The sequence below is a fragment of the Oenanthe melanoleuca genome, chromosome 2, assembly GCF_029582105.1.
Source record: "Oenanthe melanoleuca isolate GR-GAL-2019-014 chromosome 2, OMel1.0, whole genome shotgun sequence".
Taxonomy (NCBI): domain Eukaryota; kingdom Metazoa; phylum Chordata; class Aves; order Passeriformes; family Muscicapidae; genus Oenanthe; species Oenanthe melanoleuca.
In genome coordinates, this window is record NC_079335.1 from 117480449 (window position 1) to 117503129 (window position 22681).

The 22681-nt window shown below is 40.1% G+C and overlaps 1 protein-coding gene across 1 annotated transcript in view; it reads left to right on the forward strand.

The window, feature by feature from the left end:
- Positions 1 to 22681, forward strand: part of IGF2BP3 (insulin like growth factor 2 mRNA binding protein 3) — a 109153-nt gene that overhangs the window by 79138 nt on the left and 7334 nt on the right. Inside the window, exons 8-11 of the mRNA XM_056482730.1 lie at positions 25 to 147; positions 2501 to 2636; positions 4423 to 4554; positions 19099 to 19218. Coding sequence (XP_056338705.1) covers positions 25 to 147; positions 2501 to 2636; positions 4423 to 4554; positions 19099 to 19218 — 511 coding nt within the window. The remainder of the gene's footprint in view (positions 1 to 24; positions 148 to 2500; positions 2637 to 4422; positions 4555 to 19098; positions 19219 to 22681) is intronic.

Here is a 22681-nt window from a genome sequence, read left to right on the forward strand (position 1 = left end):
CACTAGGTATAACTTCCATTACAGTACAGAAGAAATTCCCTTGAAGATACTGGCACACAACAACTTTGTCGGCCGACTTATTGGCAAGGAAGGAAGAAACCTGAAGAAAATTGAGCAGGACACAGATACTAAAATCACGATATCCCCGTAAGTTTTTGGTGGCCTAACCTTTTGGTGAGATGGCAAATGGCAGCAATGCTGCTACTGGGCACTCAGGTACAGTGTTCTTAGAAAAATATTCTGTGTGTTGAAGGCTGGGAGAAGAGCCCTTCAGAGGCCTTTCCATCATATGGATTAAACTATTACTTAAGCTCAGTTAAATTTTATGTAAACAGTGAGTCTTCATTGTAAACTCAGTCAAGAGCAAGCCTAAAAATATCATAGGCTATGTGGAGCCTGTGTTAGACTATATTTTAAGTGTCAGTTGTTTTTAGGATATTATACCATATGTAATGATGAGTGTTTGAAACTATAAGTCTGGATCAGTTCTGAGCTATGTGGGAAAATGAGTGAAATTAGTGATGTTTTAGTTTCTGGTATATATTAAATTTTTGCGCTAGAGAGAAAGAAATAGAGCAAATTAATTCTGAAAAGGGTATCTTTAGTAACAGTTCTGTCCCTCTTGACCACTAACAGCCAAATTACAATACACTGGCTAGTCTGCTGCAAAGTATTAGCTTTCAGTCTGAGGGTAACCAAGATCTGTTCAAATTTAGCTGAGATTAAACAGGAGCTTTCACCTTTACTGGAAATCTGTAAATCACATTAGATTAAGATCTCTGTAAAACTTGGCAGTCAATAGTAGTTTTACCCTGAAGTAATATCTTCAGAGAACCTCCTGTTCTGAATAATGAATGCTCTGGCATGAACTTTCAAGCATTTGAAGGCATCCTGGATTTGGCTTTAGCCAGGAAGGGTGAGAATTAGGCTTACAGGCTGTAGGAAAGGGAGAAGGTTTGGAAGACACATGAAGATGTATGAAGAGGTGTGAATACATGCAGGAGACTAAAAAAAGTACTGCAGGAAATAGCTCAAATGAGGACAAGGAAGCTGGGAGTAAATGTGGCTCTTCGAGAAGAGGAAAACAAATTTGGATGAAAGCACCTTAAAGGTGTGTAAGTGTTTATGGAATTAGTCTGGGGAAAAGAAACAAATAAAATAGAGAAAATGCACCTAAATAAGTGTGCTTCAAGAATAGATTTTGTAAGGCCAGCATGCTCTCTTGAATGTGTTCACATGAACATTTTGTCTGCAAACAGTACACAGGCTATTAATGCTAAAAAGGGAAAAATGATCTTCAGTCCATGAAATCCACTTGTCTTTAGTGGTGATGATACAAATAACACATTGTCTGTAAACAGCTATGGAGTGTTTTTTAATTTAGCGAGTTAATTGTTTATTTGCATTAAAATCTTGGCCTCAAGATTGTATTTGTCATACTGTGCCTAAAATAGCCCCCTGAAGTCATGTGGTGTAATCAATACATAAATGAGAGCATATATGCCCATTGATTTTGCTATTTCTAATTAGTCTTTCTCATGGTCCCTACATTGAGGTTTTTTGGTAAGCTTGTTCATTTAAAGTAAGGCAGCTGGTTTGGGAAAGTGTTTCCTCTCTTCTCTGGGATGTTTCCCACCACTCTCCTTCCTGAAGCAGTACTTCAGTGCACTGGAAAGTTTAGGACTGCTTAGTGGATGTGTTTTGTGCCTGCCCAGCTTGGCTGAGATGTGCAGGTTGCTGTGCAGGAGGCAAAGCCTTGTGTGCTGCTTCCTCCTCTCTCTTGCTGCCATGGGCTTCCTCACTCCTGCCTCTTGCTCTGGACTTTGTCTTTTCCCCTGTGCCTTTTCTCAGTATGTGGAAATGCCATGGCTTCCCAGTGTGTTTAATCCATGTTATCACAGTAGGTTAGCATTTGTTGCCCAATAAAGCACTGGTTTAATGCTGTCACCCTTTCATTTTCCCTGAGGAGTTACTAGTGTTGAGCAGCAAGTGTTGGACTTGCACACAGCTTTCCTTTTTCCCCTTTTGAGGGTTTGGAGGCTCTCCTGCAGAGTTTCACTGAGCCTGGGCTTTTCTCCCATTTCCTTGAGGAACTCACAACAGCTCTCAAGGAGAGCATGTTTCTTAGGGTGTGTTTTTGGGATGGGATGTCTGAAATGAGTGTCTGGAGCCCTGTGCCTGTTGGCAGTGCTGGTGTGGAGTGGGACATTGCTGCACTGCCCACCTCCTGCAGCAGCTCCGAGCGCTCATCCACAGCGGGGTGGCTCCTTTCTGAGCATCACCCATCCCATCCTCAGCCACCCCATTCCAAAGCTCACTGGGAGGGGTTTGGTTGTGTTCCCTATGAGGACAGAGTTATCTGTGTATTTGAACTGTTATGAATTGATGCTGCAGTCTTTGGAGGGCAAACTCGACGTGCTGGGACGTTGTCGCGCTCAAACGATAAATCTGGATTATCTGCTTTGTTTGCTAATTAACTGTGCTTCTGTGTCATTTGCAGATTGCAGGACTTGACACTCTATAATCCGGAAAGGACCATTACAGTTAAAGGCAGTATTGAAACTTGTGCCAAGGCTGAGGAAGAAATTATGAAGAAAATCAGGGAGTCCTATGAAAATGATATTGCTGCTATGAATGTGAGTTTTCTTAGGGTGTGGGCTCTTTCTGGGACTAAAACCACAGAAGGATTTTGGGTGTGAGGGACCCCTGGAGGTCACCTGGCCCAGCAGTGGGTTTGCTCAATGTAGGCACCACTTCAAAATTAAATGAGGTTGTGTAGGGACTTGTCTTCTCCTTAACATTTCCATGGATAGAAAGCCCACAGTGTCTCTTGCCAGCTTGTGCCCTGTCTCACTGCTCTCATGATGATTTTTTTTTTTCCCGTAATATCACATCAGAATTTTCTGTTGCAGCCTCTGTTGCCTCTTTTATTTATTTGTGGGAATGTGGGCAAGTGTTTTCATGATTCGTGTGTGCTATTTTAATGGAGGCTTTTTCTGGTTTATTTTTGAGTGGGGGAACTGAGAACTTTATTTAGACTGAGGAAATTAATGAGCATTTAACTTTTTTCCTGTTGCAAGAACCTGTTTGTGCTGTTGTGGCTTATATGCTCTGGCCTGCACTTTTTTTAAAGTTGTGATTCAGTCTTTACATAAATAGCATAATAATGTATGGAAGAAGGATCTCTCCTGGTTTTTATTATTTAATTTAAGGAGGTTTTATTAAAGTTTTTTTCTTGATATAGATGATAAAGGCATTAAGCTATTTGAAGATGATTGGTGGTTATATAATGAAAACAACATACCTCATTAGTTTGCCAAAGTGTTACTAATGCATATTGAGAAATGATTGAGATTTTTTGATAGGAAAAGCTTTGTGTGTGCGTGTGTATCCAAATCTTATGGTCTACAGTTAGAATGGAAATATTTTTTCAGTTTACAGTCATCCTGACTTTCTAGAAATGTCTGTTCTTCACTCTTATCCTACTGAGTGGAGAGAATATTCTCCCCATGTTTCCCCCCTGCCTCCCCCAAACAAAGCAAACATGAGGAACTAAGGATTCAATGGTGGTGCATTTTTGTTTCATATAACAAGCAGGAACATGGGGTGAGTTAGAGACTTCATTGCTATTTTGCAAAGGTGTGGGAAGTCAAAAACTACCTCTGTTACTGTATAGATTTGAAGTTTAGTTTATAGTGATTATTAAGGTGGTTTCTGAGGTGGTGAAGTTTTGAAGTTTTTTGGTGTCTTGTGATTGACTTACCTTACTGGCCTGAGATAGTGTCTATCTCTGTAGCTGAGATTTCTAAAGAATATTTGTGGTTTTGAGTAATAATCTGGAAAAAGAAGGGTGCTGACAAGTTTTGTATCAAGAAAACAAATGCTTCCTACCACATGAGGATGTCACTTTTCTCAGGTGTGGTCAAGCAAGGGATATGCAACTTTATAGCTGAACCTTTCCCAGCAATTGCTGGAGGTCTCTCACTTCATCTTTTGTAAGGGAGGGAGGATGGGTGCTGGTGTCACATATATATATTTCCCCAGTGTAAGAAAAAGCAAGGCTTTGTGCATGATCTTTCTCTGTTTCTACAGGGCTGTCTTTTTAGTATAAGGACAAAGCCATTATTTTTCTGATAAATACATAAATGGTACTATTATCTGAATATCTTGCTGTAAAACTTGAAATGTGTTTTGCTGATTAAGTTGTAACAAGTGATCCCCATCTGCCTTTCCTACAGTGTGTTTTTAATTTTATTGGTCTATACATGTGTCTAGGAAACAGGTTTGAAGGGGAGTCCTTTGGGTAATGGACATGATTTTTTCTTTTTAATAACATCTCAAAAGGTTAATAGCATATGCCAACTAGGGTTTTATTAAAGTTAATAACCAGGACTCTAAATCTTAACTCTTCTGCCATTACAGCTTCAAGCACATTTAATTCCTGGATTAAATCTGAATGCCTTGGGTCTGTTCCCACCTTCTTCTTCAGGAATACCACCTCCTGCAGTGAGTGTTGCCTCTGCTGCTGCTGCTGCTTCATATCCACCATTTGGGGTAAGGGAAGCTCTGGTTTTGGATGGTTAGTGGATGGTGATTTTTGCCTAGTTACCTGGAAAACCTGGGAGAAGGGTGTTTTGCTAGCTGTGTTCTGTGATTTTTCTGAATGTTTTCTGTCTTCCTGCTTGCACACTGAAAAATATTTCATGTGGCTGCAGTTGGGAGCAGGCATTAAGTGCTTTTCTAGTGAAATGCTTAGTGAAACTGGAAAATTCTGCTGCTTAGAAAAGTGTTATATTTTATTTTATGTAGAATTTGAATTATTTCAGAGAGAAATCTCACATATAATAGCATTTCAAAATTGCTGGAGTTGGCAATTAATAATGCTAGTCTGCAATTTTATTCCTTGTGATATGGAAGGAAAAGAAATGATCTCTTGTCATGAAGTGGGGATCTATATGTAGCCAAAATGTTTGTTTGAATGTAGCAGTTTTATAAATGCCCTGTTGAAATGCAATACTGCTAAATATATAGGATGTAAATTGCATGGATTTATCTCCAGAAAGCTGTGATTTACTTGCCACTTTGCTCTCTTAAAAAAAAAAATCTGAAAAAGCTTAATAGAATCTTACTCAAATTCTGTGCTGATTAGTAAACATAAGTGAGGTATTTTGCTATGGAGCAGAAGGTCATTTGTTGTACCAGAAAGCTCCAGAGTCTGTATGGAACTGAGATGGTGTTTTACTTTCAAGAAAAGACAACCTCATGACACGGTGAACATGATTTTTTTTTCATTTCTTCCCTCTTTCTGGTGCTGGTGCTTGTTATCAGCTAATGCAAGGTGAATTTTCTGAAGAGTTCTAACAAGTCTCTTAAGAAGTAGATGACAGAGCTTTGCAAACTCTGCTGTGTTTGGCTTCGTCCCCTTCTTTGCCCAACAGTGACATCTAGAGAGCTAAGTCTGAGACTCTTCATGAACTAGAAAAGTGAAAATGAGGCACAACACACTAAACTTTATCAAATAACTCAAGTTATATTGTACTAAAGGGTAATTGTGGTCTAAATATTTTTCCCAGAGGAAGAAGCCAAGAGAGAGTCACTGCATGGAGCAGGAAAAAGTCCTCTCTTGTAGCATTGTGAGAATGAACAACTTTGGTGTTATGTCTCTATTATGAAATATATTGAGCATAATAGTGGCTTTATCACAAAAATGTGCTTCAATGAAAGCTACAATAGAAATATGTTTATACTCAGTTATTTTACTGTCAATAGCAGAGCCTCCATTTGTGACAAACAAATTCTCTCCCTTGCAGTCCTTCTGCACTTCAATTAGACTGGCAGACTAAACTAAACAATACAGGTTTCTGCTTCACTGTATTATATAAAATGCCATCTCTGGTAATGAATTGCCTCAATGTTTTTCTTAAGAGATGCTATATGTGGTTTGTTAAAAGTATATAACTCTCTTTATTGGTAATTAAAAGTGTGGCTTTTCCTTTCTCTTTACTCCAGATTGGCAGACTACTTTGCTATTCTTGAGATTCATACTGTAAGCCCACAGTTCTGTTCATCACTTGGTTTATTTTCATTTCTTTCCCACTTTCCCCCCCTGTTGTGGTTCTTTTTGCTTTGCTTTAAATATGCACCTAAACAGTGCTGAATTTGCTGGTTACTCCTGTCTGTCCCTCTGTTGCTAGTGCACCTTTACCCCCCCAAATGCACCTTTTTTTGGCCTGCTAAGATCTCTGGCAGTTTCCAGGTTTCTGGAAATAGGATAATGGCAACATCTGGAAAAAAGCATCAAGAAACAAATGTCATTGTGTAAAAGTGTAGAAACTGTGCAGCTGAAAGGACCACTGTCTGAACTCTCTTGCCTCTGTTCGTGCTCAGTCCTCTGAAATGGCTCTCATGACATGCAGCCTAGATCTGGGACAAGCTAACATGCAGAAAGAAGGGACACACAGATTCAGAGGGAAGATTTTGTGGAGGTTGGGGGTGGTATCAATACAGCCCCTGAGGCAGATACTAATGGTTTCTAAAGCAAATGTATGAACAAGGGGAACTATCTTACCTGTTTGTACTTAGGTGTGTTGGTATTTGGAAAAGAGCAGGTGGTTCTGTGGGCTTCAGGTGAGTCAAATTACTTGGAGTCCTTGTTGCTCTCTGAGGAGAGAAAACAAGGAAAAGTATGAGTCTATTCCTTGAATGGATGCATTTATTTCCATTTTGAAAACTTTTAAGTCTTGCTTGTGTATGAATTAATTTTCTGTAACTTTTGAGTTTTACTCTCCTCTGATTTTTTTTCCTCTAGTAGAACAATTTTCAGACACTGATTAAATAGGTTATTGGGGCATCCAGAAGTAGAAAGAGAAAAAAATGTCAGGCTATATTTTGAAGGAGAAATTTATACAATTTGAAAGGCTAAAGGTAACCACAGGGGGAGAGCTAGGAGACCTCAGGAGGGATTTAAAAACTGAAATGAAATATGTGTAACTAAAAGAGGCTTTGGGGAAAGAAGATCTTAGAAGAAAAATTAATGAACAACTCCCAGGGAGACTTTATGTCCATTTACCTATGAGCTGTTTGTTTCCAAGTTCCTTATTTAGACAAAAGCATTTGGGCAACCCAAGTCCCATTACCTTGCTTTCAGTGCATGTCCTTTTATGCTTGGGAGCAGGGATTAGTGGGCATTGAGGATATCTTTCAGGCAACTGGAAATCCTTTCTGAAAACACTGCTGGCATCAGTGTGTAAAGAAGTGTATCCTGCTGCTTATTTTTGTGTAGTGTGAGTTTTGCCCACTGCTCAGGGCTGGCTCTTCCCTGTCTCCTGCTTGTCTGACTGAGCAGAGGTGGGTTCCTCAGCAGTTTCAGCTGCACCATCACAAGGGGCCTCTTGGCATCCAGGTGTCTGAAATCTGTGCTTGCAAGCCATTCAGAGAGCCTTGGGACACCCCTGTGCTGTGCCTGAGCTTTTAGCTCTTATTGTAACATCTTTGTACTTTCTTCACCTTGTGGGGATGGACTGGCCTGGGGCTCTCCCTTGGTTCAGAAGAAATAAGTAGGTGAGTCTGGGCATTTGCAGCAGGGTTTCATTATTGAGCTGATATTTTATATGTACTACTTTCTAGTGACAAGGTGTGGCTGTGACCTTGTGTAGGACTTGTTCCCAACCATCATCTTAATTATTGAAATAATTCTGTCACATTCATGCTGCTGCTTTTTTTACATGGGTATCAAGAGGAAAAATTTGCATTGTAGACAGATCTAGGATTTTGTTACAGTGCCAGAGCTTAGTGACTGGTTTGAATGCCCATATATACAGCTGGAGCCAAGAGTTCCTGAATCATTCTGTACTCAGAAGCTTGGGACTGAGTAGTTAAATAGGTTTAGTTGTGTTAACATGTGTGTGATGCTTCATCCCATCCCTCTTCATGCAAACCTGTAAGACACTTGACAAGAGCAAAAACACTGCTCTTCAGCTGCTTCAGGAGCACTCTGGTATCACCAAAGGTTTGTCTAATTCAATCTAATGAGATGCAGATTGTGTCTCAGTAATAATCTGGGTGCTTTACTCTGTCCTGGCAGTGGAGCCCCCACAGGAGGCACAAGTTGTCCTTGGTACTTGTCTGGTGACAGATACAAACACACATGTGGGCACATGGCCACTTAATGTGGCTAACAGGGTCTGAGCACCACAACCAGTGCAGGCTAACCATCCATTTTTTGTATTTTTACCTATTGCCAGCAACAATTCTTGATATTGCAATTGTGTGATTTTATTTGTAGAGTCCAAGCTCTGTTTGCCTGCTCAAAGCACTCATTTTGTGCAGTTGCTGAAAAGGGATGCAATGGAATTGCATATTGTGTTTCAGTTCTTCAGTTTTCCTCTCTCTTCTTGCAAAAATCCAAGATCTGTTTGGTTTTTCTCTTGGCTCCTAAGAGACAAACAAATCAGAACATGTGAGAATCATTGAAATGTTTTATAGTTTGAGGAAAAAGTAGGACTTGAACACCTCAGTTAAAAGTATTAAGAGCTAAAAATTCTTTTTACTGTCAAATGGGCATGGCTTTGCTCTTATGATCCTGGTGATACAACCAAACTAATGGTCCTTTTTTTTTTTTTTTTATTGATCTGTGCCTTTGTGTGACCATATTAAGGACCAGTAGCCTTTCTGTGCCTATTTGTACCTGATGTCTTGTTCAGCTGCTTTTGGGCCAGGAAAAAACACCACTCTGTTTATCCTTAAACCTTTCTCCTAAGCTGTGCACTTAAATGCTTGTGTGTGTTGCAGCTCTGACATGATTGCAAAGAGCTTTGAGAGTCTGCCCACTGTCATTTGTAACAAATGTCATGACCTGAGCACCTGCACCTGGGATTTCTATGAGAAGGAGAGTAAGGTTCTGCAAAAGGGAATATTACCCATGCTTATGTTTTCCAGAAGATATGTTGCCACAAAAAAAAAAAAAAAAAAATTAAAAAAGAAAATTAACAAGTATCTCAGCCAAGCTGCTTCAGATGTAGTGTTGTACTGCTCAAAGCTGTTTTGATGAAGTTGTTGCTTCTGTCTTCTGAACTGTGGGGAGAATATGCACATACTTGTCTCTCAAGAATAGAAGTTTGTTCTCTTGCAACACTGAAGGCTTTAAAGCACCAAACAAACAAGAAATCCTTATCTTAAAGTCCAACTGTGTACAGTCATGCAATTAATACACCTGGCCCACCTACTGGGGTTAAGTGGGTTGCACCCTTCCTTTTAGAATTGGAACTTTGCACATTTAATTTTACATCCAACTGCATTTCTTTTGCAGCCTCTGGGTCTGAAATTTGGCATCCCAAGGGCATGGGGGAAGAAGGGCTTACCTGTGGAGACCTCATGCTGCCCTTGGATGCCCTGAAACAGGGTAGTAGAATTAATTCTGTCTCATGGCAGGTAAACTCAAACATAAAGTGAGGTGAAAGGTAGACAGCTTTTCTCATGGGAGGAGTTCATACCAGCTCCTCTCCTTCATCTGTAAGGTCATGGAAGAGATACATGAACTTCTGCCCTGTGGAACTTGGCTAAGGTGAAGAGATGCTCCTCTGCTCACAGGGGGAATGCTTTCTCTGCTGGCCTTTTTGGACACCCATTGCAGCTTCTTGAAGCTCTGCCTTCAAAAAAAGCATTCTTTGTAACCTTTTCTTTAGCCTCATAGTAAATTTTCAGGTTATGTGATATGCATACAGGCTTCTAGGAAGAGAGAGGGGGTAAAAAGAAAAATTGAAAAAACAAAACAAAAAACCCAAAACCAACAAAAGCAAAGAAAAGGTAGTTTCACACAGTAAACAAAACCAAGAAATCAAAACACCTTTTTCTGATTTAAAAACAAGTCTTGTATAGTTAGGCTGATAGGTTGCTTTCCTTTATTCTTTTTTTGCCATCTCTTGAAGCTTTTTGTTGCAGGTGAGGAACATGCCAATGGAAAACTTTCTCCTTAGAAGATGTTGTGGTCAAGAGAAAGATTCCTTCTTTATTCTCCAGTCATTTTCTTAAATAATAAGAGTAAAGAAGACATCTTCTATATTGCATAGAAGTAAGAGAAGAAATAACTGTATTGTGCTTTTGGCAGGAAAGAAAAGTAATTTAAAATGAAAAATTGCTTCATTGAGGGCCTTCATTTGATGCCCTGAGCATAAATGAGAAAGACAAGGAAGAGGAAAAACTGTCCTGTGCTTCCAGGTACTTTGACCCTTGCTTGGTGCAGTTGGGCTCCTTTGGATGTCTGGGTCTGATAGGATTAGCTGTTACATCTGATCTACCCAGAGGTAGTCGTGTCTGTACATCCATAATGTGTGTAGCTCCAAGTGGCTTTGCCCCAGTTTGCCCAGCTTGTTAAGCAGTAGATGATTTTTGAGAAGCTGTCCTGCAGCCAAAAGAGGATGTGATTTTTGGGGGGGTGAAGAAGGATTTGCCAGTGTTTTTACAAAATTATTTTGTGTCTGTGAAATTAGAATTATACATGTGCAGCACATACAATCTTGAGAAGAACACTATAAGAGAATTGTCTGAAAAAATCTACCAGCTAATTACACTTCTTTTGAAGATTGTAACCTCAGTGCTTTGAAATGCACCTTCACTGATGCTTAATGTCTTACATCCATTAATGATGCATTTTTTTGACAACTAAAAAATTTACTTCATGGTGTGTAACATTGTGGGATTGTTTTGCCCTGTGGAGACAATGGTTGGTTTTCCCACTGTGTTGAAAGCCTCCTGCTTCTGCCATGCTGTGTTGGCAGGGACACTGTGTCCAGGGCAGACAAACTATTCTGCCTCTGGAGATGGACCAATCCCTCAGTGAGGGGAGAAAAAGTGCAATTGGCACCATATGATGCACAAAGATCTGGCAAGTCAGTGGTAGTTTTGTGAGGTGTTGAAGCCTCCAGTTATTCTTAATAGCTTCTTTTACAGTTCTAAGGTTGTCATAAAGCAAATAGCATCACTTGTTCACTAGTAAGCCATGCTTGTTAAAATGAAAATGGTTTCTTCTTCACTGCAGGTTTGAATATTTGTAGAGATATTTGTAGTTTCTTGGAACAAGAGAGTTAGAATTTATGTGGGTTCCCTGCTTTTAGATTCTTATGGGAAGATTTAATTTGAGTTCCTTTGTCTACCTCAGATTCTCAAGCTCTAAGTACCAGGTTCTATACCTTCTGAATGTAAACTAAATGGGAAATTTAATTCCTTAAGGTGCCAAATGCTTTGTTACTAGAGTGTACTGAGCTCCTTCAGGCCAGAAAAAAAAGTAGGTCAAGTCCTCATTCTGTTGTATCTGGCTCCATCTCTGGTTTGTTTGTTAGTTAAACATGATGGAAAAATAAGTGATCTTTGTGTTTACACAACCTGTTTTTCTGGCAGCTGTCATGGAATCTGAGAGCAGTGCCTTTATAAACCAGAGCTGATGAGTACCTGCATCCACTGATTTCATAGGCAACTTCCACAGGTTTTGAGTACCCATGTGGCTGCTGTGTCACAGCTATGATTTTTGAAGTCAAAGTGTTTTTATACATATACTTTTTGGTGGTCATACAGTGTTGCAACACTGAATACCTATGCTTGCTGCTTGTGAATGACCAGCAAAATTCCTGCTTACATAGTTTCACAATCTGTTCCTTATGTTGATTCCTGATTTTGGCTTTCTGTTCTGAATAAAAGGTGGCAGATTGCTTTTTTTGGCATTGTGGCCAGTCAGATTTTGCAAAAACAAAAAGTTCATGCCATGTTCAGAAATATGTCAAACCAGTTCCTGCTTGTAAAATGCCTTATAATCAGCCTGCCAGAAAATGTTCCTTCTCTGCTTCTGTGATTTCTACTCTTTGTTGCTAGCTAGGCTCTCATGTTGGAAAAACTTCTGATATGTGTGGTCCTTTTAGGGACTTCTAGTAGTCCAAGAAGATTCCCAGTTAGAAGACAATAGTGATGGAAAATACTAAATTTGAGAGCCAAGAAGTGGAATGGGTAGTACTAAGTGAAATTATTTTAGTGGCATCTCACTTAAGGTATTGACCACTGTGTAAGAACCAGCTTTCTTTGAGTTTCAGGTATTGAAATGTGCTAGTCACCAAAATGGAAATGGAGATGGGGTGGGGTCAGTCTTAGATTTCCAACTAAGTGGAGAGGACCAGCTCAGCTAGATGGATGAGGACACTCACACATAATTTGTGGGGCTGAAAGAGGTAGAGCTGCATGTCCTGCCATGGGCTGTGTGCCCCAGAAAGGGCCATGCCCTTGGTTCATCTAGTGACACAAGTGTTTCTCATATAATGCTGCAGTTACACTAAAGGGGAGCATCTTGGCTTAACCTGGGGTTCATGGGAAGGGGAAACCCTGGCTGGATGGTGGCTGTACAGTTTGTGCATGGTAATATGAGCAATGCTTTAGCGTGCAGATCAAAGTTAAAAATGTGCATTGCTTCTTTTAAACAGTTCTGCTACTTCTTGACAGACTGAATTCAGCAATGCAGAATTCTTCTGAATGTGGTCCTGGCTTTTCAGGCAGTGAATATGGCAGAAAGCTTTAGACTCTCAGCATGAACCAAAATCTGTTTGATTTGGATAAAAAGCTTGGAGGGTGCAGGGAGTTGAGGCACTGCTTCAGCTCAGTGATTGTACAAGATGGTGACACAAGCTATCTGCAAGGATGTTGTGAAACTATGGATCATGTTAGACTTATCTACTAAAACTTTGTTTTCTTTAATGAGCCCCTTTTTTCCAATGAAGGCTTAAACTTTTAGCATTAGTAGTGCTAAATGAATGCACTAGGATTTCTTTTACTATCACCTCAAGCTTATTTCTTATCAGTGCCTTGAATCCAACTAGAATGTCTTCAAGGATACTTGGTTTAATCTTAATTTCCTCTTGCTGCAAGTTTTTATTACTAAATAAATAAGAGCATTTAATATAGCTGTGGGCCAGGATAATTCTTCACAGTACATTGCAAAAACATGGTTTAAATTTTGGCTTTGGATCTGGTACAGGGCTTGAATAATATGATACCTCATTTCCTGACAAACTCAGGGAATTCTGAAGACTGAATGAGTTGTCTGCAAATCTGCCTTGTCTTGGTAATCATGGTTGTTGGGGAGGGGGGAGAATGGCAAAAATAAAGGAACTTTTTGCTGCAGTCACCTACTATCTGTATTAATTTGCTTTTACAAAGTGGATTTGTTTGCTATGTAAAAAATAAAACCCAAAACCAGTATCTCACTAGGCTAGATGGTAGCTTCATGCAGTCTTAAAACAGTTCTTAATTATTTCCCTTACAACTGAAAAACCTGATGCTGACTCAAAATGGATAACATGACTTTGTGACTTATAATAAACATCTCAATGCTAAGGTAATTAATTTGCAACACGAACCGTAGCAGACTTAGAAACCAGGAAAGATCTGATTCTTCTCTCATTCATGTCTGGCTTAAAAGCCTATTTACTTCAGTGGGTGCAATATTTTTAAAGTTTTGCAGCCTTATCCCAAATGTTGCCAAGGATTTACCAACCACATGCATTTGATGGAGCAAGGGGTCTATTGAGACACTTATGCACAAGACTGGAAAAAATTTTGTGCTGTTGGCAGGCTTGCAGAAAGAGATTCATATTAATGCTCAAATTAGCTTGAGGGACATAAATAACAAACATGACACCCCTTATGAGCCCTGACATGGCTAAGATCACACCACACACTCATGCTGAGGGAGCTGTGGACTGACCTAGCAGCAGCCAAAATCAAGAGGGGAGGGGAAGAACTGAGAGGCAAAACTCTGTTGGTTTCTCTGTGTAGTGCTTGTTCTTCTGTGTTGTTCTTTGCTTTGTTTTTCAAATGCCATTCTTCAAATAGGATGTCCATTCCCCCAGCTGTAGTGGCTCAGCACCTGCTTTTTTACCTACCACCCTCTACCTGGAGGGTCATAGATTTCTTTTTCTGAGTTTCCATTCTTGTCTGGCTGTGCTATGGCTGTTACCCAAGTGTGAGATCAAGAGCTTTTCCTTTTGACAACCTAACAGGTAGGGGAAAAGCTTTCCTCCTGTGTGGCTTTCTGCAGTTTGTAGGACTGATGCATCAGGAGTTGGCAGAGAAGAGTTGTATGAGCCTTATCCTAAGGGCAGATGGTCTCTACAAATCTTTCTAGCCCTGCAAGCAAGAATTGCAGAAAGAAGAGTGAATCTGCAAATTTTCGTGGCTGGGAGTCCTCAGCTTCTAGCTCTGGTGTTCCTCATGCTGAAAGACTAGTGGCAATATCCCATGGAGGGTAAGAACCTCACTCCTGCTGAAGCTCTGGAAACCAGGAAATGATGGCTGTGCTAAGCCAGTTTCCTAAGAGTTAATGTGGTAGGGTTGGCAGCAGAATGGAAAATCTCCTGTAGGGCTGGAGTGAAGGGGATAATCCTGATGCTTCCTGCAGTGCAGGGGCTCCAGGTGAGCCCAGTGTAATGGGGAAGCAGCCGTGGGCTACAGGATTTACCAACAGATGAGCTTGTCTTGGGTAGAGGTGGTGGGAATTTAAAAGAGAAATATTTGAAAAAGAAAATAAATAGTTGGTATGGACTAGGGACAGATGGCTGGGGCTCAGGAACTTGCAGGAGGTATGGAAAGAGGTGTATCCAAGCTGCTCCAGGAAAGAATTGTGTTAGTGTAAGAAGTCAGAGCTAATAGTGTGCTGCAGCAGTTGCTTAGTGTCATCCAGTGGGGTAGATTAATTTCCATCTCTGTGTTAGATCACCATTTTCTATAATGATTTAAATGAGCAGGGAGGAGATCTGATTTAAGTTGACTTACAAAATTTTATATGTGTACTTTAGTTACCTTTCTGAAAGCTTTGGAGTGGTCTGTACCTTTGCTTACAGTGAATACACCTATTTATACAAGTATGCAGTTTGCCATTTGCTTTGGGTAATGTATTTTTTCCATTTTCTGTTAAAAATGATGAATGATGCTTTTCTTATTTGCTTGATTAATTTTAACTTCTGATTTTCATCAGAACAACAACATTTGGATGGAAATTGGAATCCAATTAATGAACAAAACCAGCATTTAAAATTGTTTTCATTAGTTCAATGTGCTGGATGTACACAATAATTCCTTATCAACCCTGTTTTGTGACTAAGGCAGACTGATTTTTGCAGAAACAAAGCAAGAATTTTTAGCTGTTTATGGACTGAATTAATTGTTTCTGGTCACCATGCTTTTGAAGAATCATTTCTTATATCTAAGAAATCTTGGTTTCTGGAGCTCTTTTCTTAGAACAAAAAACCACAGAACCTGAAAACAACCTAAATTCTCCGTTGAAGTGAATATCTCAGTGGTATCTGTGGGCCACAGCCACACAAGACAAACTTCTCTTATTTGGCTGGACTAGCCACAAGCCCATACTGCAAATATTGCTGGATTTGTGCATCACAGACACTGGAGGTGGTTACTAGCAAATTAGGGTGCATGTATAGAATATAAATCTTGGTGAACCTAGGCTGTTACTTTAAAAGATTTTCTTTCTGCATTCCTGTCAGTTCCTAGGGCTGGGCTGACTTTGAATATAATATTCTCTTATGTGGGGAAAAAAATAAACTGAATAAGGAAGAGGAGACAATTGTCCAGGAGACCTTACTCTAGTCCAAAAATATATCCACATACATATTTTGGCTTTTAAATTGTAAGTATATATTTAAGCAAACTTGGTTATAAGGGAGTGAACATTGAAGCTCAGATTTCAGAATGGGAAATCAGTTCCCTAAATTTAGTGCTTCTAACATATGTTTAAGATCTAGGAATCTATTTCTAACTCATGTTAGGAGTTCCTGGAAAGCTGCATGACTTATGTGGCATGGCATGGGTAAGATTAAATTATAGCTGATTTTCTTCCATCCTGAGATCCCCAGAAGCATCTGTAAGATTGATGGGTGGTGTAGTCATTGCATTATGTTTTGATGTGTTTCTTTTGCAGGCTAGGTTTCCAGTAAGTACAAAAGGATTTAAAAATTATTGTGGCTAAGGAGATGGACAGATAGTAATTTGAACTTGGTGTTGTGATACTCTCAAAAGCCTTAGTTAGACTTAATTTCTACCAGAAGGAAAAAATAAAAAGCAGTATGGTTTTTTAGTGGTTAAAAATTAGCATGCATAACATAAATTTCTCTAAACCTTGTATGATGTTATACTGGAGATGAATTTGGTTATATATATATATATATGCCAGTGTGCTACTCCAGACAAGAATATTAAAAATTCCAGTGTATGAAAAGTTGAATATTGACAAATTCTCCACTCTTCCTTAGTAAACATGTATCACTATTACACCAAAATGAAAGTTTAGTATTAAAGAACCTCAGTCACTCACATAAGAAATAATCTTTAAAAAGTCCTTTAGGAAAAAGAAGTTGAAATGTAGCAAAAAGTCAAAACTATGAGGAAGAATGGGAGGAAGGTGCTAGAGTGAGCTGATTGTAGAGTTAGGCACATGTACATCTTTGTCTTCTGTTGCCTTTGCTGTCCATGTTTCATGTTTAAGGGTGAGGCAGCAAAAAGGAATTTCAGTGGTGAATTGAATCCAACCAAGAAAGTGGCTTGAAATCAAGCTTTGGGAAGGAGAGGGAAAAACTGCTCAGCAGGCAGATGGGCAACAGAGGGAAGGCAGGAAATATCTGCAAACAAAAATAATGAAGTTTGGTTTGTTTCTATGGTACAGAAATGTGTCTGGAGGTGGGTTTAGGTAGAAGCTGTGTAAATTCTTGAAAACCAAGTCAAGTTACATGTTTGATTTGCAGCAGTGTTGTAGTAATTAGCTGGAAGAGGCTGGCTGGAGAAGCATCTGAAAGGGAAAACTTCAGCAGTGGGTTTTTGCAGGAGCTGGAGCAGGTGTGGACAATTGAATGTAGGGGTCAAGAAGAGGAGCAAGCAAGGGAGTGGATAAACTCTCACGATTGGAATGAGTCCTTGCAACAATACTGGAAAAACCCAGATGCTTCATTAACTTGTAACCATTTAGAAACGGTTTATTTAAGTGCTAAGATCAAGTGAGTACTTACAGTAGCATTTTTAAATTACTGGAAATCTTGCTGGATTCACAGTGAACATGTAAAAGGACTCACTATGACAACACTCAGGATGTCTGTAATAATAGGAGGAGAATATGAGTAATCTTCTGGAAAGTGGTTTAACATATATACTGAAGTGACTGGTATCTTTCATTACAAACACGTAGTTTTAGGGCGTAGTTTTGAGATCATTTTAAACTGATCTGCAGGCAGATTAAAAGGGTTGCTCCCACCTTTTCCCATTCCCTAATTGTTGTTACTTCCTCTCTTGGTCACAGACCACTTGTGTGTTGCTCTGATTATTTGGGTCAGGGACTCACTGCCTGCCTTAAAAATCAGCTGGATCTGCAAACCTGCTGGCCTCAAAGCACACAGGGCAGTGGGGAACCTGGGTGTGGAGGGCTGCATCCATGTGGACTCAAACCAGCATGAAATGCCATGAATCCTAATGCCTTGTATGTGTGAGAACACAAACTGTGCAACTGTTGCTGTTGCCTAAAGTGTTTCTGTTCCCAATATCCTATTTTGGGGTTTCTTCACCTGGTAAGTGGAGCTGTGCCCGGAATTTGTATCCCCTGAGGTTACAGTTGACTTGTGTTTACCGAAAATGAAGTGGTAAAACTTGGAAACGAGCATTTTGTTCTGATTTGTTTATGGTTAATGCAGTGGGACTTTGCCTTGAAAGACTTAACCTTGAAAGAAGTTAATTAAATTTAAAAATAAGTGGGGATGATGTTTTTAGGATTGCATCTGCTTTTTGCTTTGTGTTGCATATAGCGGTGTGGGTTTTTTTCTGAAAATACCATAGAAAAAAAGCTGTTTGGGTGAGCTTCTGTATGTGTCTGTATCTCTATCAAAATATACAGCTGAGCAAAGCTAAATGAGCTTGGCTGGTCCCACGTGCTCTGCTTGCTGGTGCTCGGTGCTGGTCTGCATGGTGGGTATTAAGAAAGCAAGGATGAGGATGTCTGCTTTGTCTCAAAAGACCTGTGCATGAAAAGGGCTTGCTGGCTTGTCTTATGACAAGCTTATCCTTATGAGGATGAGCAAAACAAATTTTGAAAATACATGAGAGGGGTACACAGAGAAAAACTTTAGGAGAGGTGTTGTAGTGTCTTAACCACCTCCTAGTTCAAAGAAAGGCTTGTGTGGAAAGCTTTTTAGAGGTAATCCTGACAGAAGTGGATGGATCAATGGTCCAGCAGGGTAGTGCACACTTGAAGGTGCTCTGCTCATCTGAGGCTGGTAACAGAGCCGTGACTTACTGTGGCATATGCAACCTGCAGTTTGATCATTGCTACACAGCATGTGGAGAGGATCTCGAGTATTATGTCATGCTCTCCAGCTGGGGTGTCTGCTTGAAAGCAACAGGAAGATGTAGTGATGCCTGATATCCAGTGGGTGCAATGCTGGGGTCCTCTTACTTTCAAGAAACACAGTGTTTAATTTACTAGCCTGCATGAGGACTGCTGCCAGGGCTCCAACTGTTGCATAATGTTACACAGGAGGAATCACTGGCAGATTTCAAGCTGGCTATCATTCCAGATCACTCCCACACAAAGGAAATTGTAGCGTATATGTAACTGTGAGGTTTTTGTACTGCTCTCAGCACAATCTAAAATTAAAAATATAACTAGGAAACTAGAAAGAGTTTGCCTGCTCAGGCTATAGTAGCCCCTCTCTGCTTGTAGTAGCCTCACTTGCAGGGTCTTGCACGTGGAAGAGAATCCAGACAGCGACAGGTAAGAGTGAAAGCCTCACAAAGAAGCAACGCCTCAATTGTTTTTTAAAGCTCTAAGCATTAAAATTGCGAGTATTTTATACAAGATGAAAGAATCCTCTTTTGGCTCAAACTGGTTTTCTTGTTCTGTGGATTTTGTGATTCCCAAAAAAAGCCAGACCCTTAATACTCAGACATCACAGGGGGAAATGAGATTTCCCCCTCATTTCCATGCATGCCTGTTCTGTACCCATTTTCCTGTCAGTCTGATTCATAATGTTCAAAAACATTCACTGCATTTTTCCTTCTTCCCCACAGCAACAGCCCGAGTCTGAAACTGTTCATCTGTTCATCCCAGCCTTGGCAGTTGGAGCTATTATTGGCAAGCAGGGACAGCACATCAAACAACTCTCTCGTTTTGCAGGCGCATCTATTAAGGTATTATTACACCAGCTCTAACTTTCTGCCTATTCTACGTGACACTTTCAGCAAGTTTGCACAAGCAGTGCTTTCGTGAACATCCTCCCCCACTCCTTGCTTAGAATATGATGTGATAAATGGTACATTTGTTTATAAATCATCTTTTAATCTTCCTTGAGACAAGATAATTAGAAGCATGTTTTCAAACGTCTCCTGAGGTGTGAAATATAAGCTGCAAAGAAAACTACTTTGGTGGTCTTAGAAACAGACTTGTGCCTTAATGATGCAGTGCTTAAAGGCTTTCTCCTTGCTTTAGGTAAAGTGAAAATTGGTGGGGTGAATTCCCCTTCTAAACACAGCAGCACAGTTGAAGTTTCCTGCTCTGGTGGCTGCCCTTGCTCTGTTCCACATGGCTTGGTCTGGGCTGTCAAGCTCAAATGGCTCCATGCTGAATTGTTAGTGTTGTAACTTCACCCATGTGCTGCTCCAAGCTCCTGGGGCTAGCACATTTACCTTGTTGTCAGGTTTAACTTCCAGCTGTTTGTGTATTGACCACCTCAGTGCAGTTAAGAACAAGATGGTTTGCACAGGCTGACCTCTAATAGAAGCTTGAGTTTTAGTCAATTTGGTGGAATCTTCCTTGGCTGTGTACAGGGATTAGTACCAGTTGCAGTCATAGGAAGGCCTTGGCTTTTGGCCACTAAGGCCCTTGTAACCACACCTTTTCTAGATGCTTGAGCACTTTTTTCTTACAAATAATATTTTCTGCTGTTCTGTGCTGTAAAGATAATGTTTTGACCTAAATTTTGAAGAAAGGAAAGTTTAAAGAACAGTGCATTTAAAGTGCAGTTTGTTGTTAGATGGACATTTTAATGGACAGTAAAACATATGTTTTCTTCTCAGCCCCCTTTATTTTTGTTTCAGAGGAGGTGATGTGTTTAGTGAGTGCTATGGCAGGGATCTGCCAGAAGTCTGGGGCACTGGGCAGGAGCTGGCTATGCTGAGTTGAGCTTGGTGAAGCTGAGCTTGCCTTGGAAGGTGTTCATCTAAGTATGCAGAGCAAAATAATTGGGGAACCCTGATGAACGAGTCTTGTGTGTGGTTTGCCTAGTCCTATTGGCCAGTGAACTAATGACACACTGCCCAACTCCATCCTTTTGTGAGCAGAATGTTAAATAAACTACCCAGATTGTCTATATTACTTGAGCACTAATAACCATATTTTTAGGGGGAAAATGAAACAGAAGAAAGGTAAAGCTGTCAATCTTTCTTTATCAAATCTGTCTTGTATGGGGCTGTGATGTATCACATGTATTTCCTCTTCCCCTCTCCATTCCTGCAGCTGATATCTAAAGTTTAAGCAGTGAATGGAAGGTACTGCTAGGGGGAGAGAGAAATGTGGAACAACCTGGACCTCCAAGAACCCGTCCAAACTAGTTCTTCAGTTGGTCCTTGGAAGAGAGTTTAGTGGAAAGGGAGTTTCCAGTGTTTCTCATGCATCTGGCTAACAGTGGCCTCAGGCTTCCTCTACTGGCTGGCACCCCTCTACCCCACGCATTTAACATTTCTGTATTAATTTAAATTCAGATAAAAAAAGTTTTCTCAAGCTCTGGTCTTTTGTTCCTTCAGTAGGAATAAAGTAAAGACACTTTTTGTGAAAATAAGATTAAATCTTCACAAAAGTATACAGATACTTAGGGTATGCTTGCAGAGTTGGGGAGCTGCATGTGTACTTATCTGTTAAAATAATACAACTACACTTGTAACCTGGCAGAACAAAGTGGAGCATCAGGCTTGCTTCTGTGTGAAAGCATTAAATATGGCAACTGGTAAATTATTCAAAACTTCTAAACCTCCCTCATGTTGACCACCTGCCCTCTGTCATAACTTTGGAGCGAAATAATAAATTGTGAATCAAGGAATCTGTGCTTTTAGCTGAGAGTTGGAGGAAATGCTGCCTGAGTAACTTCTAAGTTGCCAAACTGCAATAACCATACTTTGTGGAGGAAGTAAGTCTGTGCATAATGCATGTTTTGAGTTGTGCTGTAGCTTGTTACAGCTGAAAGCATTTTAGGTCCTCCTGCATCTTCTCTGTGCTCATGCTGAGTTTTGTAGACCTGGTAAAACTCGTCCCCCATGATGTAAGATTAAACTGCAGATGCTCTGGGGTTCTGTACAAGGCTGCAGTGCTCAGGCTGTCACCTCAGAGGTGCACGTGGCTCTTGCTGAGCTCAGGTTGTGTCCCAGTGCTGGGGGTCACTGCTTGGCAGTGCAGGCTCAGTGTGGGACTCCAGCAGACTCAATTATTCAGCAAAAGAGCCAGGCAGAGATTTGAGTTGTCTTTTGCTCACCCTGTGCTACACTGCTGGGACCTGTTGTGAACAATTGTCATCTCCTTTGTTATAAATTCCTTCCAGAGCAGCCCTTCCTGATGAAAGCTGGGGTTTGGGTGTATAAAGTTGTCAGTTTGTGGCTTGGAATATAGAGTTTTTGTTGTTTTCTGGTTAGGAATGTAAAGTTGTTTAATCTCAGAAGATAAATTCACCACTTGTATACTATTTGTATGCATATAACTACTTTTTCCAAGGGCAGACAGACAAAATTAACACCGAATTCTCTTAGGTTACCCCTTCAGACCCAGAAATGTTAGTTGGTACATGTTTCTTTTGCAGCCCTCAGCCATGTTTTACCCCAGCTTCTGAGAACAGAATATTCTAGGATAAAATCAAAGCAAGACACACATAAGATGTAATGAAGGCTTGATGGAAAATATTTTTCCTAAAATTTAAATGAAGGTGCTGGTGTTCGCTGAGAAAACTAGAGGTGACTGAGAGACAGAACTGCCCACTTTACATGAATGACCATTGTCAGGCTGGACTCTGTTCAGTCAGCTGCCTCTAAAAGTGCCCTGAAATTTTGCCCCTCTAAAATACTTGTTCCAAAGAATGAATGGATTTAGTCTGTGCTTGTTCTTACCACGTCATGTCATATCAATGAACTACTGTACAATTAATGTGTGTTTTTAGATATACCCAATTGGAATTCATAAATAATGAAAAATAGATATGCAAACCAGATAACTAGTATGTAATGCCTTGTCCATCTTAGGGTACAATATGAATAATGTTATGAACTTTCCTTAGCAAAATTCTTTAGTGAAAATGATGCCTGGTGACTGGTAATTTGTGTGAAATAAACTACAGCTGTTAAATATGAATAACATCCCTATGCCAACAGCTGAGATGAAATTCTGCAGTGTTTAATATATTGCTCATTCAACAGCAGCTATGTAATACTAGATGCAACAATGGAAATGTCAATTGTGATAAACAAAAGATTCATTCGGAATGTCAGAGGCTAGTTTGAATTATTCAGTGCCACTGGAGTCTGAGAACAACACCCACAGAAATCTTACTGTTGTGGTGACATGGACTGCAAAAGGCCCTACAGGCATCTCTGTCTCAGCTCTGGTGGAGCTTAA